The sequence below is a fragment of the Ammodytes marinus genome (genome assembly GCF_949987685.1).
Source record: "Ammodytes marinus genome assembly, chromosome: 1".
NCBI lineage: Eukaryota > Metazoa > Chordata > Actinopteri > Uranoscopiformes > Ammodytidae > Ammodytes > Ammodytes marinus.
The window spans coordinates 18,216,642-18,232,030 of record NC_137230.1 but is presented as its reverse complement, the minus strand read 5'-3'; the positions used below and the strand labels follow the sequence as shown (position 1 = coordinate 18,232,030).

Below are 15,389 nucleotides of genomic sequence, written 5' to 3'. Positions count from 1 at the left end.
ACCGTCTGATCCAGGATCCATACCGCCTCAATCTGTTCCTTTGACACTCAAGAAAAAACCCAGTCAAGTGTTGTGAGAAGTCGGTGCTGCACTTGTAAAATACTAATACTTTGGCTCAGTCAGTTTGACCAGGATGCTGGTCAAGTGAACAATGGTTCTAAACACAAAATAAAAATATATGTGCTAGGCTATATATTGTCCATATAACTTTTTGTTATGTGGGTAATTCAACTAGGTCATACTTTTGTGTCCTTGGCAGACAGAAAGAAAACAAAAGCACATGTTCTATTTTTAAATGTTGTCTCACTTAATTTAAACCAAAATGACTATAAAAAATAAATAGCAGATCAGGCAATATTTTTATTATATAAAAAGTTGCGTTTTATATGTGGTTTTGGCTATACCTCCTTTGTCCCATGGTTTGGTTTTTGACATTCAACACTTCTTAATTGTAAAAATAAATATTGATATAATATTACTTTAAACATTTAATAATACAAAAAAGTCTATTTGAATTAGTTATATCCTGTGTTGTTAGAAATATTGGTAATTTATGTATTATTTCACGACAAGAACACCTGTCCCTTGATTTTACCGTCATTTCCAACACACTGAACAAAATGTGCATTATGGATGGTTTCTTATAGGTTTGTGTACTATGTGATCACAGCATAGTCATTTGACAGTAGAGCACATGGCTAGACGAGAAATTCAGCTCCATGGAGTGAACAGACAACCGTAGAAGTCAAGGTAATGGTTGGCCAAATCAATAATGTGCTAATTGTCATTTCCAAACAACTCATATTTCCTTTAAATTATAAAAGAATAAGAAAATAACCATTTTATATTGTGTATGTTTGAGTACATTTAATGCTTACTCTAAAAAGGACTTTTTCAAGCTGATATAATAAGAGATATTTAAAATAATATGACAAAATGTCATTTCCAACACTTTTTAAAGGTCACATATTATGCTAAATGCACTTTTTAAATGTGTTCTAACATATCCATGGGTCCACAGTGTGCCTAGAGACTGCCAAAATATTAAAGAAAATAACAATCTCTCCTGTTCTCACTCTCCCCCTTTCTGAAACCCCCACCCCTCCCCCCCAATATACTCCAGTCAGAATTTTCCCCTCTTCTGACCTCACAAACTGGAAAGCCAGAAGCTTCCACTGTGCAGCCCACACCCCTATTTCTTATTGGTCCACGGCCCTGACAGACAGAGGGCGAGGCGTATCTGGCTTCGCTTCCGGACAGGGGGCGGGAGCAGCTCAGAGATTGTATATTTACGAGGGGAGCTGCAGCTCTTTTTAAAAAATAGGCCATTGTGAGATTAGCTGAACATCAGCATAGTACAATAAATTATCTGAAAGTTTTTTTCAGCAAACAATTGAAGAAAAACGTATTAGGGACCACTAAGACCATATAATATGGTGTATAATAGAACCGAAAAGTGTATAATATGGGAGCTTTAAAGTGATGAAGGGACTGTGTTGGAAATGACTGTGTTGGAAATGACAATGGCGTTGTTAAAAATGCTTTTCATTTGGCTTATATTACTAGAAAATATGCATAATAAGTTAAAGAGTTACGAAAAACATGTTATTAGCTCATTCACATACACATTGTTCAACATTACTGTTTGTCACATGTCATTTCCAACACATTCTGTCATTTCCAACACACAGCCATTACCAACACAGCACATATTTTGAAGTAAAAATCATAAATAACAACAAAATAGCATAATTTTTTTAATGATTTTTGGAATTGCTCAGCTATTGTTACAATTAAACTATACTGATTTAGAAAAATCATGATTGTGCCATGTAAGAAATTGATTGAAAGACTTCAGTGGAATAGCTCAAGTAGATTTGCATCTTCACAGTGGGAAAATATTATCTTTAAAACCTTGAAAATAAATTAATTTTGTACATCTGGGTCACATCTGTCTGTGGAACTACATTACATATTTTGAAAAAACAGGCTAAGTTCATAGTTTTGTTCAAAAAGCAAATGTTTGCAGTGTGTTGGAAATGACGATTTCCTCTGGTTGTTAGAACAAGATGGCAAAAATTATATATTATTTAAATAATTTTAGCTTGTCCACTATCAGGAAATGTTTCTCCACAAGATGGAGAACTGAAACATATCAATACATTTCTCAAAATATTTATTACATTTTCTAAAACTTTCAACACCAAAAGTAGTAGCTACCTAGTTGAAGAATTGCCCATGTATTGACTGGTTATGATTGGCTTGTCAGGTTAAAAATTTTGGGGGTATTTTGCTCAAAGATGCCAATGCGCACTATAGAAATAAACAACTGTTTATTTGAATACAAAAACACAACAGACACTGACCTTACAGTTGTGCAATTTTGTTTGCTATATGCAGGTAAAATTACAGTACAAAACACAATTAAAGAAAACTTCTACTGTTTTGGTGCAATGCTATGCAGACACACTAAATACAAATAATAGACCATACACTTGTGTATGCACAACAAGTGCAAATTCAACTTTTTAAAGTTCCTTTATGGATGGGGGCTGTGATTATTGTGGACAATAGGCCTACTGTGATGCGATAGCCTATAATTCATTAATGGTTATTATTAGCCTACTTGCTTGATTTCTTTTTAAATACAGGTCGTTTTGGAACATGTCTTTCCCAATTTAAAACATAAAAATAAAGCAGCATTGAAAATTCAAAAAGTAAATCTTGTTGGCCTACACTAGCATGCTGTTCTACAAATAACTCAATAGTTGAAATAATAAATACAATGTGTTTTCCCCTTAAAATGTCTAAATGCATTTCAAAGACAGTAACAGTGTGGCACTTCTTTAAACTTACTGAAACTTGCAGGGGCCATCACTCTCATGTATTCATCTGACTTTTCTTTGCGCTGTCTGAGCTGATAGATAGGTTGTGTTTCCACAGTGATGTGGAGTCTTAAACTGTTCTAGCTTTGCCAGCACTTATATCTGTACAGCTAAATATCCCCATAGAAACATCGCTGCGTTTATTTTCGCCACCAGTTCAATTCAATGTCGGCTTGCTCCTGCTTACTCTCCCGCACACATGCCTTAGTCATGCGCAGGCCCCTGATCTCCTTGCAAGGGTCAGGGGCCTATCATGAGCCAGTCAATTATTTCTTTTTTTGGAATGGCATTGTTCAGGGCCTTCGAAGATCGGGGCCCCACATTCAGCTAAAAAAAAATATATATATATTTATTTTTTTCTGATGGGCCCCCCTCTGCCTTGGGCCCCCCGTGACTGTCGCACTTTCCCCCGCAGTCCGTCGGCCCTGGCTACATTATATTGCTAATAGGGCCATACTTTTATAAGTTCACTCAATTAGAATGTTCAATTGACTTTTAGCCTATTTCTAAAACTTTTAGGCCATATTAATTTAACAGTACAATTACGTTTACTTAAGCCACGAAAATTAATCTTATGATACAGTCCAATTGTTTTATTATACTTTTTTGGACACCATGGACTTGGCTTTGAATCACCCTCCTCCCCCTACACACACACCGCCTGCCCACTTTCCCTGCGGGAGCCCGCAGAACAGTGGGATGGTGCGCGCTCCCGCGGGCAAGTGTATAGTGGAGCCCTTTCGGCCCTCGTTAATAGTTTCGACACACACGGAGTGAAGATGGCGATGAAAGTGGCGCTGCGGTGCCTCTCCGCAAACTTTTCTCCCAGGCTGCCACAACTCTCGTCCGCAGCGCAGATCCCGGCCACTCGGCTGCTGTGGAGGAGCGGCTCTCCGCGGACGCTGAGCACGACCTCGGCCCTGTCCACAGGTAAAATAAAATAAAATAAATAAATAATAATTAAACAAACAAAACACAAATCACAAAGCTGATCTAATACGGAGCTGTTACGTTACTTAGCCACTATGTGCACACATTCCTAACTGTCTGCGATGAGCGAAGCAAAAAGCAAAAGTCACGCAGTTTGTTTCTCTCTGACACAGTGGAGCAGAGGAATGCTCTGCCGAAAGTTTGATTTTAACTCAGGGTTGGTTGTCTGTCTGCCTCAGTACGCGAAACGCCTACAGAAATGTAACAAGTTATTATATTTGACATGTGCACAATAAGGCTAATCAAGCAGTGGTGGGAAAGAAGAATTCTTAGTTCTCTCCAACAATGCTTTACAAAACGCATAATGAAAATCACGCGAGTAGGAAAAGTAGCCTTTCCAACCCATAACACATGAGAGAAGCAGCCACGTTTTATTGGTTGAAGTAGACACAATAAGGCTTCCTGCCCTCCCTCCCTATTTGTCAATGGGATACCACACGCTCCTTATTTTGATTTTAATTAATTATCCTAAACCACAGATTAGCCTACCAATATCTCGTGCACAAGCCTAAACTGCTTATTCGACAACAAGTCACCCACAATCTTGGGTAAGTGCCACACAAATAGCTGGGAAATGTTGTGAATGTCATGTGATCTACATTTTCAGCAATTGGACTATTTCCTCATACTTGCTGCTTCCATTTAATGTGTCTTTCACAGACACCACACTATGACATGTCAACGCCTATTTTTAAGGCACTCATCCTGTTTAATAGCAGCAGGGGAACTCAGCTCTCTGGACTGACTGAGCTCTACTCTGCCATGCATCAGCACCGAGCACAGTTTACAATCTGGTTCAAACCCGTATTTTTCTGCATGGTCTGACGTCAACACTGGAAAGTGTTAAGGCATGAGGTTCTTTCCCTCAGGGTATTATAAGGATGGCAGCATACCCTCTTTTCTATTGCAGATCTGACCTACTGTAACCACATGCTGTTTGACCATGCGTCTTGTTTGCATCCTCTTTCTGTCAAACGTCTGGATCCAAAACTGCCCCTGCAAAAATCTTGTGATTAGGACATGTCAGTTTCTGCATTTGTCTCATTACAATCAGTGAACTGCAGCTTTTCTATTTCTAATTGCCAGCACATGGTGTTGCATAAGCCTATACTCTTCCACGTTGGTCCATAGTACAGCAAAGTGTTCTTTGGACATCTAGATTACGTGCTTTGAGAGTGGCTTTCCTATGTATTTCACAAGATTCATCCATCCATCCATTTTCTTTTTCTCTACAACTTTTATGTTTGTATCATGCTTTATACAGATTCATAGTTTATTGTTGTAAATTAATTAATCTGTTCCAAACCACCTATTCTAAACTATTCCCTTGTTCTCTCTGCAGCCCTGAAGTTCACAGATAAGCATGAGTGGGTGCGAGTGGAGGGTGGAATCGGCACAGTTGGTATCAGCAATTATGCTCAGGTAGGTTGTTGGGTCGGTCTTCTTACTAATCATTGATTTATGGTCCAGACAATGTATTCATTAATGCACTTTGTTCTCACCTGTAGCACTTGAACTTTAGCAAACGCTAATTTACTGTTTTATGACCGTTGTTTGAGACTATTGATTAGCACAGAACAGCTGTGGTGTGCAGAAAATCTGAGTTCTCTAATGTGTACGCTTTAGCTGTGTTCAGGACCCCTGAATTGCCTCCCAAGTCGCCAATGTCATCTGAATGTCAGACTGATACTGCCTCTTTGCAGTGTTTTTACTGCCATCCGTTAATATTTATTAGCCCCTCATATCACCACTGAATTCAGACAGAAATGCTAATAAATCGTGGATGCAATTATGTCTGAGCAAAGTGTGGACTTTTATCCTTTTGCACTTATATACTGTACTTTGGAATGTGGTCTTTAACAGACATTTGACCATGTGCACCCACAGCACCTTAGGAAAGGTGGGCTGTTTGCAGATGTTGCAAAGTCGTTAAGATGTATGCACAGAACATGGTTCAACAGAGTTAAGAAACACATAGCTCTCTGTAAGTCTGTTTAAATGTGTATATATGCCTAAGGCAGCACTATTAGAAGTTCAGATGAGATCTGTTATCCCAGGGTACCACTATTGCAGTGCATTGTGTATGAATAAACAGGAGAAAAATGTGTCTCACTTGTCTGCGTCAAATCAGCGTTGATCAGGACGTCTGTGATTAGCTGTACTTTATGATTGAGCTATGGACAATCACTTTTTCTGTAGCAGTGAGCTTAGGATATTGTGTGTGGGTTGCCACAGTGTGAAAGTCAAAACAAGGGACTTCTTATTGTGTCTACACCGATAGTACTACAGCGCCCAGCTGTTTAAAGGTATTATTATTGCTTTGAAGTAAAGATCACCATTTTCAGTAGAAACTAATGGTTGAGAGCCGCTGTCAGGCCGGGAAAGTCATAAAGGGATGCAAGACCGACTAATTCCTTTTTGGTTTTACTCTTTTCATGGTATTTGTTTACACTGACAACTACAGAATACACATAACTGCATTTAAGAAATGATTAGATTATTGCTTTTACAGCTTTTTTTTTTAAATATAATACTTTTATGTAGCTTATTCCAATTTAAGTTTTTTGTTAATTTTAGGAAGCGCTAGGTGATGTGGTATACTGCGGACTCCCTGAAGTTGGCCAAAGACTTGAACAAGTTGGTAAGAGCCTGGAGTACACTGCACATTTTTGTGAGTAATTAAGTGCAGCAGTATGATATATGTCCCATTGTTTTTGTGTGTCATGAAGAGGAGTTTGGTGCATTGGAAAGCGTAAAGGCTGCCAGTGAGCTGTACTCACCGCTGACAGGAGAAGTAACTGAAATCAACACAGAGCTGTCAGAGAATCCTGGGATGGTGAATAAAGCCTGCTATGCAGAGGGTAAATGCTTTACAGTCACTGTTCTTTTCCAGCACATTTGTTAAAGTCATTTCCATAAATCTCTCCCAGCTTGTTCATGAAAACGTGTACAAATGTTTGGCCTTTTTAAGATAAGAACTCTTACGTTTCAGGGTGGCTAATCAAAATGACGATCGAAAAGCCTGAAGAAATGGATGGCCTTATGGATCAAGCAGCGTATGATTCCTTTATCAAGTCACTTGAAGAATAAATTGAAAACCTACCGTTTTGTAATGTAAGTGCAATCAAAGATTAGCCGACAGGGTTCCTAACATCTTCTGCGACACCCTGTTCTTATCTGTGGTATTTATTTTGATACTGGAGTGGTGCTTTCAAAATCATTTTTAATCCTCAATAACACTTTAGGAGGTTAGATTTTGTTTAGTTAAAAGCAACTTAAACTGTCAAATAAAATACTACCGATCTTTTTTTTTTAAAAGTGTAATTGCCATATCAAATTCCTTTTAATAAAAAGTGGTCCTCCTTACATTCGACCTGACAATCATGTGATAGTTTTACTTGTTTGCTTTTGTCTGTGAGAAAAATGGAAATAAAATCACATTATTTTCGACTACAGTACACACACAGGAATTTGGTGTCAAGATGTCACCATTGCATTTTCAATTTTTTATGTGTTGTAAACGGTTCACATGTTCATATGATGTTGCTGCACATGTGCTGACCATAGACTATGGTGCTGACACAGCATGCAACTTATTTTGGTTGATTGTAGTTCCACACACCTTGACCTTTGCCCTCAGGTGAAGATAGGAGCAAAGATTGCAGGAGCTAGTTGATCAATGATTAATGAAGCAGGGGTTTAGAGTTGGTGACTCTCAGGCTCTCTCAGTAATTGTTCTTACTGGCAAGAACTAATGGAAATAAAGTCAAGTGTGTTTAAATTCACTGAGAATACAAATTATTTTCACCTCTAGTTCATCCTATCATTCAACACTTCAGCTAAATAATAAAAGACTAAGTAATTTTATTTTATTTTATAACCAATTTTATATTATTTACTGATCTAGACATAATTATCTCTTCTTAAATTCCCTCATAGTCCCTTGAATGTGTTCACAGATGACACACTGACTCATGCCAACACTGAGATATACAGTACATGTTCAGACCTTATATCCAATCAATGATTGAGACAGGGCCAAGCATAGCAGAACTGCACACAGAATAAAGCAATATGTATTCATGTGACATGGAATATGGATATAGATAAAGTCAGTTATTCTCATACGGCAGGTGCTTGATCACTTGTGAATACACTCAGTTTCAACTATCACAAATGGGGAGATTTAGGAGATCAACCATGTTCACCATTCTGAACACCTGAACCATCACACAGCCACCTTTTAATACATGTTTCAACAGTGCTGTGTGCATTCAAATTAAATGCTCCTCTTGATAAAAAAAAACATATTTTTTTACAACCTGTACTTAAAGTGATGACTTTCAAGGCACAAACTCTGATTATTGAAGTCTCAGAAGACATGTTTTTTTATTGCACTTGCATGCTGTTTAACAAGGGAAAGACTCATGTCATAGACGAACAAGCAGGGGGGAGAAGGTGATATGAATAAAAGTGTACTTATTTCAAGCCTAAATTATTCCAATCAAAGTAAATTTAAGTTTCAGGGTTATAAGAAAGCGGTACAAGGAGCACATAATAATAATTAAAAAAATCTTTGCCAGGTCAGGTTCTGACAGTCAACCACGTATTTACATATAATGGGATGAGTTGTCGTAAGCCCCTGTTTTCATGGATGGATTAACAGACAATAGTCTGCTGGATCCTGACTTGAAAATTGCCCCCGGTCTTACCGACCAGAGAATAACCACAATACCATTTAATATAAGAATGAAAGGACTTGGATTAAGAGCAACACAACATCATAAACATGATCAGGTCATCTGTACAGTTGGCTATAACCTTAGGCTCTCCAACCAGAAATGCTAACAGTAACTTCAAACAGAGACCGGCTTTGGGGCGGCTTTACAGCCCGGGTGTGTGGTTTGTCGTCCACCTTTGTAATCCATGATCTGCTGTTTTTTTGTGACAGTTTTATTGAGCTCATATGTCAGTCTGTGTGGTAAGTAATACCCATTACACATATCATCTTTTTAGACTAGTATTGAACACATAGAAATAACCAGTTAGAAAGTTTACAGTATTTGAGCTTTTCCAAATACATCCACATACTTGCAGATACACCTTGCTATCATACAGTAGTTGTCGATATATGCTGGCTAACTAGAAAAATTGTATGTGATTCAAGTTGAAGCCTGTAATGTTAGCATAATAGTAACAAGATGTGGCCTGCCAAGCCTGCTGCTGACTGGATAAAAGGTGCTAGACATCTAGGGGCCATCTTAACTTCTAATTGTATTTTACAAAAACATACAGTATCAAACATCGATGAACACAAAATTAAATCATGAAATAATGCAAAACATAAGCTTGCAAGTCAAATGTGGTGTGATGTGTCCTGGGTCAGCAGGGCATGTCACATGTTCAAACTTTTCTACACTAGTAGGTGTTACAGAGCAATGTATGTAATACATGCCAATTATAACCTCGAGCACATCCACTTACTTTCGGTAGGCCTACAGTTTTTTTATTTATACAGTCTAAAATGCTTTTTTGATTTTTTAAATGTATTTAATATTATCATTATTATTTACATATGGCTGTACATCATCATGCACTTTTACTGTTAATAAATCATGCACGGCAGGCCTATAGATATTTTTTTCACATTAGCTATATTTATTGTATTTTTTTCTTTTTTTCACAACGCACACAAACAAACACTGCACCATCACAACATACAATGAAACAAATCCCATGTTCAGGCCTATAGATATTTAAATATATTATTAGTAGTACTATTAGTACTATTATTATTATTATTATTATTATTATTATTATTATTATTATTATTATTATTATTATTATTATTATTATTATTATTATTATTATTATTATTATTATTATTATTATTATTATTATTATATTTAAAGCCTACTAAATCCACTCCATGTAAACCCAAGATTTATTTTCTTTGCACTATTTGTTTTGTTTACAACTTACAGAAACCCTTTTATGAGACATTTTATTTATTCTGTGTTTGGTCATTGGTGATTTTATACTTGTAGTCTACATAATAGAAGCCTATAGCCTACTTTCTTCAGCTGTGTTGTTCTAGTTCCTGTGTTGCATTTTGAGAGCAATGAAAAAAAAATCAAACTCCTTGTTTGCTTGGATGAAAATGAGGTTTATCTTATATTATTTTGTATCTATTAAAAATAGGTCGTTTACCTGGGATGCCACAGTGGCAGATAAACGACTTATTTTAAAACATAAAAAATAAATAAGACTTATTTTAAGAGCGTGTTCCTGTGTCTGAGTATTTCTGTTTGATAATTGGCTGGCTGACACATATCCCACAATGCCCGGCATTACGACTTCCTTTTTCCTTTCGGCCATTTTCCTCCCTCGTAGGTATGATCATTTTTCTCTACAAAATTAAAAACAATCTACCTTAATCCTTGGTATTTTATGGACATTTTTACCTTTAAGTGACAACCTTAAATAGTGTGTTTTGTCACCTTTGAAACAAGGTGATTATTGTTACAGGTTTGCTCGTTGAAATCCTGCAAAACATTTGTTAAAGCTATGAACCCTGTTCAAGTGGCGTTTGTTAGCATTGCTGTTTTAGCCAGACTTAAGTACCAACGTGTTTTTAATATTGTCCCACAAAATGCAAGTGAGCATACATAACGAATGTGTAAATGCTAAAGCGTAGTAGTCATTGCATTTGTCAGCCTCCAATTAGTAATGTTTTATCAAAACGAGGTAGTTAACCTCATTAGCCTGCTAGCTTACCATCTCAGATGTAGCCCCGTGAGGACTGTTGGTGTGCCGGCATGACACCCTGCTCATGCCCGTTTGCCACGCTGTGTTTGCAGGGAAGTAGGCAGCCATGGCCCCTAGCCGGAATGGAATGCTCCTGAATCCCCACTTCCACAAAGATTGGCAGACAAGGGTACGCACCTGGTTTAACCAGCCAGCCAGGAAGATCCGCAGGTAAGAAGCGCCTGGTGCTCCACTGGCAAATGCTAACTTAAGCTAAAATGTCTACCAGCACAGATAATCTTTGTTGGCATCATGATTTTGAGCTACTGCAGACATTAGCAACCTATTATATAAATTGCTGGGCAAGGAGATTTGCAAAGATTGGTACCGCTTATCCTGGAAGTGATGGTTAAGTTTAGTCATGCTAGGATACAAAGATATCCTGGCCATGTTTACCTTGCTTCATAATAAAGGTCTCATGTCCTCAACTGCTTTTTAGCTTCACTGTTTGAATATAGCAGGAGTTTCAAAGCGACTAAGTAAATGTATTAAAGACTGACTGGGAAAAGTCCAGGCAGGGTAGTAATATATTGATGATCCTGCTTTGAAATTCCTGCATGTTTTTAAATGTCTCGACATCATGGCAAATGAGGGTCACCCTTCAATTGATCTCATGGAAATAAAAATTAAATGAAAAAATAGGACAATGCTAAAGCTATACTATAGCTTTTACATCAATAATGGTCCATCACGAAGTAATGCAATCACTTTACAATTGTATCATTGTAGACATGCAGTGGAAACAATTTTTCATTTCATTTCATTTAACTTTTATTTATCCTCAAGAGACCAATTGAGGGGTGACCCTCATTTTCAATGACGTCGAGTTCAAACAAATTCAAAGGAAAAACAACAATACATTAACAATATTCAACGCAAATACATCAAATACACAACAGGTGAAGAGAAAAACAATTGAAACATTTACACAGTGGTGAAATTAAGTGGTAGCAATTAAAATTAAATGGGTGAGAGTACGATATAGCCTAATTAAAACTGTTACAGGTAGAGTTTGGCAGATTTAAAATAGTTTGTTTAAATTGGTTAAAGGATATGAAGTTATTTAGTTTAATTTGTTGCTGTAAGTTGTTCCAGGAGTCAGGGGCACTGAAGCTAAAAGCTGTCTTTCCTAGCTCAGACCGGGCTTGTGGGACATAAAGCATAAGCATGTCAGTGGAGCGGGTCTGATAAAGCCCATCTGAGATTTGCAGCAATTCAGTTAAATAACGAGGAAGCTTCCCGGTCAAGGCTTTGTAAATTAAAATATGCCAATGTGCGTCACGTCTCTCTTTAAGGGAGGACCACCCAACCTTTTCATATAAAAGACAATGGTGTGTGTCATAAGCATCTCCTGTGATGAACCTTAAAGCAGAGTGAAAAACAGAGTCCAGGAGTTTAAGACATGAATGTGATGCATGCCGGTAAACCACATCACCGTAATCAAGGACAGACATGAAAACTGCTTCAATAATCCTTTTCCTACTAAATAAAGGGAAGGTGGTTTTGTTCCTATAAAAATAGCCAATTTTTTGTCGTAGTCGACGAACAAGATTTTTTATATGAAAATTAAAAGTGAGTTTATCATCTAACCAGATGCCAAGATATTTGTACTCTGTGACTCTTTCAATTAAAAATCCATTATTTGTAAAAATATTAAAATCATTCAAATTTGTAGTTCTTGCTCTGGAGAAACACATATATTTGGTTTTGTCTGTATTTAGAATTATTAGAATTATTAGTATTAGGAAGATATGAAAACAGACTTGTATAATAACTTGGACTGAAGGGGCGCTTCATGGTCGCTGAATTATAACTAAGACATCTTATTTTCTAGGCGAAAGGCTCGTCAGGCTAAGGCCCGTCTTATTGCTCCCCGTCCTGTGGCTGGACCATTGAGGCCACAGGTTAGGTGTCCCACGATCAGATACCACACCAAGGTTCGTGCCGGACGTGGCTTTACCCTGGAGGAACTGAAGGTAATTTTTTTTCTAGTTGTCTGTAAATATTATATATTTATAATGTGGGAAACATTATTCACCAATTTCACACCATTAACGTTAAAAAGAAACTGCAACGTTGTCCCCAATACATTTTTTTGAACGGGAAAAGTAAAAGAATATTTGTTGTGTTTATTATTGCTTGCCAGGGGAAATATATATTTGTATGTCAGCTTGACTGAACACTATTGACCTCCATGTCAGAAAATGCTATTGATAACTGGATGTCAGGCAGGATAGGCTCAACTGCTGCTTCTCATCCAACCAAAAAGTCAATAGCTGTAGAAGACTTCCAAGTGCAGCTCAAAGACTGAATATTCTTGCCAAACTGCCTCATCTTTGCTCCTATATACCTTGATTCAGTGGGAGGGAAGCTAAATGTTTGCCTATGTGTATCACCTCCGAACATGTACTCCTATTTGTTGTTAACTTGAAGTTGGACAGAAATGTGATTCATTTTTTTTAAGTATATCTTTTAGTTTACAGTATGCCATAAAATGGTAAAATATTCCTGGCAACTAAAATGTAATAGAAATAAGAAAAGTGTGAGACAAATTATTGGATTCATTAATGGGGTGTAATTTGCATGCACATGCCATGTGCAGTGTGACCTTAAATAGTGAGCTGTGAGTTTGCAGAATTTCTGTCATTCAAAAGGAGTAGCCATCAGTTACTGTTGGCAGATGTTCAGAAATATAAGAACCAGCTTATGTGTTTTGCATCACAGCAGTCAGATGATGATAAATCTCCGGAATCTCTGTATTTACTTGATGAATACTTTGAACCTATTCTCTGATGACTGACTTTTGTTGTGCAAAATGGTAAACAAAATTGAATGTCTCATTGGTCATCAGTATCTTTTATCATGTCATGTACAATAAATCAAAAGTGTTTGTAAAACCCTCCAATATGCTCTGCTCACCCCATAGGCAGCTGGCATCCACAAAAAGACAGCCCGCACCATCGGCATCTCTGTTGACTCTCGCCGTCGCAACAGATCCACAGAATCTCTTCAGGCCAACGTGCAGCGTCTGAAGGAGTACCGCTCCAAACTCATCCTGTTCCCCAGGAAGGCGTCTGCTCCTAAGAAGGGAGACAGCACTGTAAGTGGTGGTGTTGTTGTTTTTTTTGCATAGTCCATAACAAAATATTTAAAGAAACTCATTCTTTAGTAAAGCATTTGATATATTTTAATAAGCTTTTTTTGATTGGTTAATTTTCTTGAGAAAGACAAGAGTTAAAACGGTGAACAAAGATAACAGTGAGCCATTTCTCAAGTACAAGAGCCCAGTGTTTGTTTACTGTTGCTCTGTCTTGTGAAATATAATTAATCGTGTAAAAGTATTGTGTAAACATTCAAATAACCCGCTAAAAATTACTTCTCAGCATTTGAAAGATTTAATTTGAAAGGAAATAAACATGTTTATCATTGTACTTTTCTAAGTGCAGTCTAGAGATTACACTTGCTCCTCTGAATCACACTGTTAGCTGATCTGAATCTTGTTTTTTTACAGCAGCGTACCTTCAGTGAAAGATCATAATTTGCATTCTGAATGCTATTTTATTGGTTATTAGATGTGTTAGGAACTTTTTTAATCAAATCTGAAAATTAATTTGCCAGTGTGTAAACAAATTTTAATTTTGTTAGTGGGGAAAAAAAGTCAGAGGACCAGAGGTCACAGACACTTGCAAAAATCCACTGTATGGTCAATCGGAACAATGATAGAAGAAACACATTTTAGGACACGCTTACTCTTAAAAGTAAAATTTTTAATTTCATCGCTCAAATAATTGTGAGATTTGCCTCTTGGTGAGTGTAACCAAGCAAGATGTTTTTTTGGTCCCAGTTGACTTTAACTGTTTATCTTTGCAGGAGGAGGAACTGAAGATGGCCACTCAGCTCGGCGGTCCAGTCATGCCCATCAGAAATGTAAGTTTGAATTCCTTCAACACTCCTTTAGAACCTAATGTGACACTTATTAAACATACATCTATATACAAATCAGTTTTTTCCACATACTAGCAGTCAGATGATGACAAATCTCCGGAATCTCTGTATTTCATTGATGAAACATTTGAACCTATTTTCTGATGACTGCTTCTTGAAATCAAACTGGAAAGGCAAATTGCTTGTCCCAAAAAGGACTTCTATTTAAAAAAAATGGATGATAAAATTGTTAAGCAATTGGTGAAGTGTTGTATGTTGTAACTATTGTTTTATTCTCCTACAGGTACACAAGAAGGAGAAGGCCAGGGTCATCTCTGAGGATGAGAAGAACTTCAAGGCTTTCGCCAGCCTGCGTATGGCCCGTGCCAATGCTCGTCTCTTCGGCATCCGCGCCAAGAGAGCAAAGGAGGCTGCAGAGCAGGACGTGGAAAAGAAGAAGTAATAATAGTCAATATGGAACTTTGCAAAATAAAGTAATCAAAAAGATCTATGTTAAAATGTCGTGATTATGATCTTGTTTTCATGGTGTAGTCATAGATAAGGAGAATGGAATATATCACGCAACAGACGTGGGAAAAGATGCTTGAAGATAGTACAAACGCAACAACTTGTCCATTTACAGGTATCCATATAGATCTTTAGAGAAAAAAAATTGTTGAATTGTTGGTTTCACATAGCTTCTCCTAGCACATTCAGTGTAAATACATTAAAACTTATTGGAATGTAATTATTTACCATAATTTTGCTTTGAGAGCAGTGAAC

General features: G+C 37.2%; 2 protein-coding genes across 2 annotated transcripts; both read left to right on the top strand.

Moving 5' to 3' along the window:
• Positions 1–3,569: 3,569 nt before the first annotated feature.
• Positions 3,570–7,261, top strand: gcshb (glycine cleavage system protein H (aminomethyl carrier), b). Its single transcript, XM_080033185.1, has 5 exons — positions 3,570–3,815; positions 5,218–5,297; positions 6,453–6,516; positions 6,605–6,736; positions 6,868–7,261. Exons 1-5 carry the CDS (start codon positions 3,665–3,667, stop codon positions 6,963–6,965), a joined length of 525 nt encoding a protein of 174 aa, XP_079889311.1. The 5' UTR covers positions 3,570–3,664; the 3' UTR covers positions 6,966–7,261.
• A 2,963-nt stretch (positions 7,262–10,224) lies between these two features.
• Positions 10,225–15,113, top strand: rpl13 (ribosomal protein L13). Its single transcript, XM_080028189.1, has 6 exons — positions 10,225–10,268; positions 10,736–10,853; positions 12,517–12,658; positions 13,609–13,782; positions 14,553–14,609; positions 14,911–15,113. The coding sequence occupies exons 2-6, from the start codon at positions 10,750–10,752 to the stop codon at positions 15,067–15,069; spliced, it is 636 nt and encodes a 211-aa protein (XP_079884315.1). The 5' UTR covers positions 10,225–10,268; positions 10,736–10,749; the 3' UTR covers positions 15,070–15,113.
• Positions 15,114–15,389: the final 276 nt, after the last annotated feature.

What these genes read in the sequence shown, in the direction of transcription:
- gcshb (XM_080033185.1), top strand. Translation starts at nt 3,665, where the DNA reads ATGGCGATGAAAGTGGCGCTGCGGTGCCTCTCCGCAAACTTTTCTCCC. An exon ending in GTATCAGCAATTATGCTCAG is followed by an intron (nt 5,298 to 6,452) that starts GTAGGTTGTTGG and finishes TGTTAATTTTAG; the next exon opens with GAAGCGCTAGGTGATGTGGT. An exon ending in CCAAAGACTTGAACAAGTTG is followed by an intron (nt 6,517 to 6,604) that starts GTAAGAGCCTGG and finishes TGTGTCATGAAG; the next exon opens with AGGAGTTTGGTGCATTGGAA.
- rpl13 (XM_080028189.1), top strand. Translation starts at nt 10,750, where the DNA reads ATGGCCCCTAGCCGGAATGGAATGCTCCTGAATCCCCACTTCCACAAA. An exon ending in CCAGCCAGGAAGATCCGCAG is followed by an intron (nt 10,854 to 12,516) that starts GTAAGAAGCGCC and finishes CTTATTTTCTAG; the next exon opens with GCGAAAGGCTCGTCAGGCTA. An exon ending in CAGTCATGCCCATCAGAAAT is followed by an intron (nt 14,610 to 14,910) that starts GTAAGTTTGAAT and finishes ATTCTCCTACAG; the next exon opens with GTACACAAGAAGGAGAAGGC.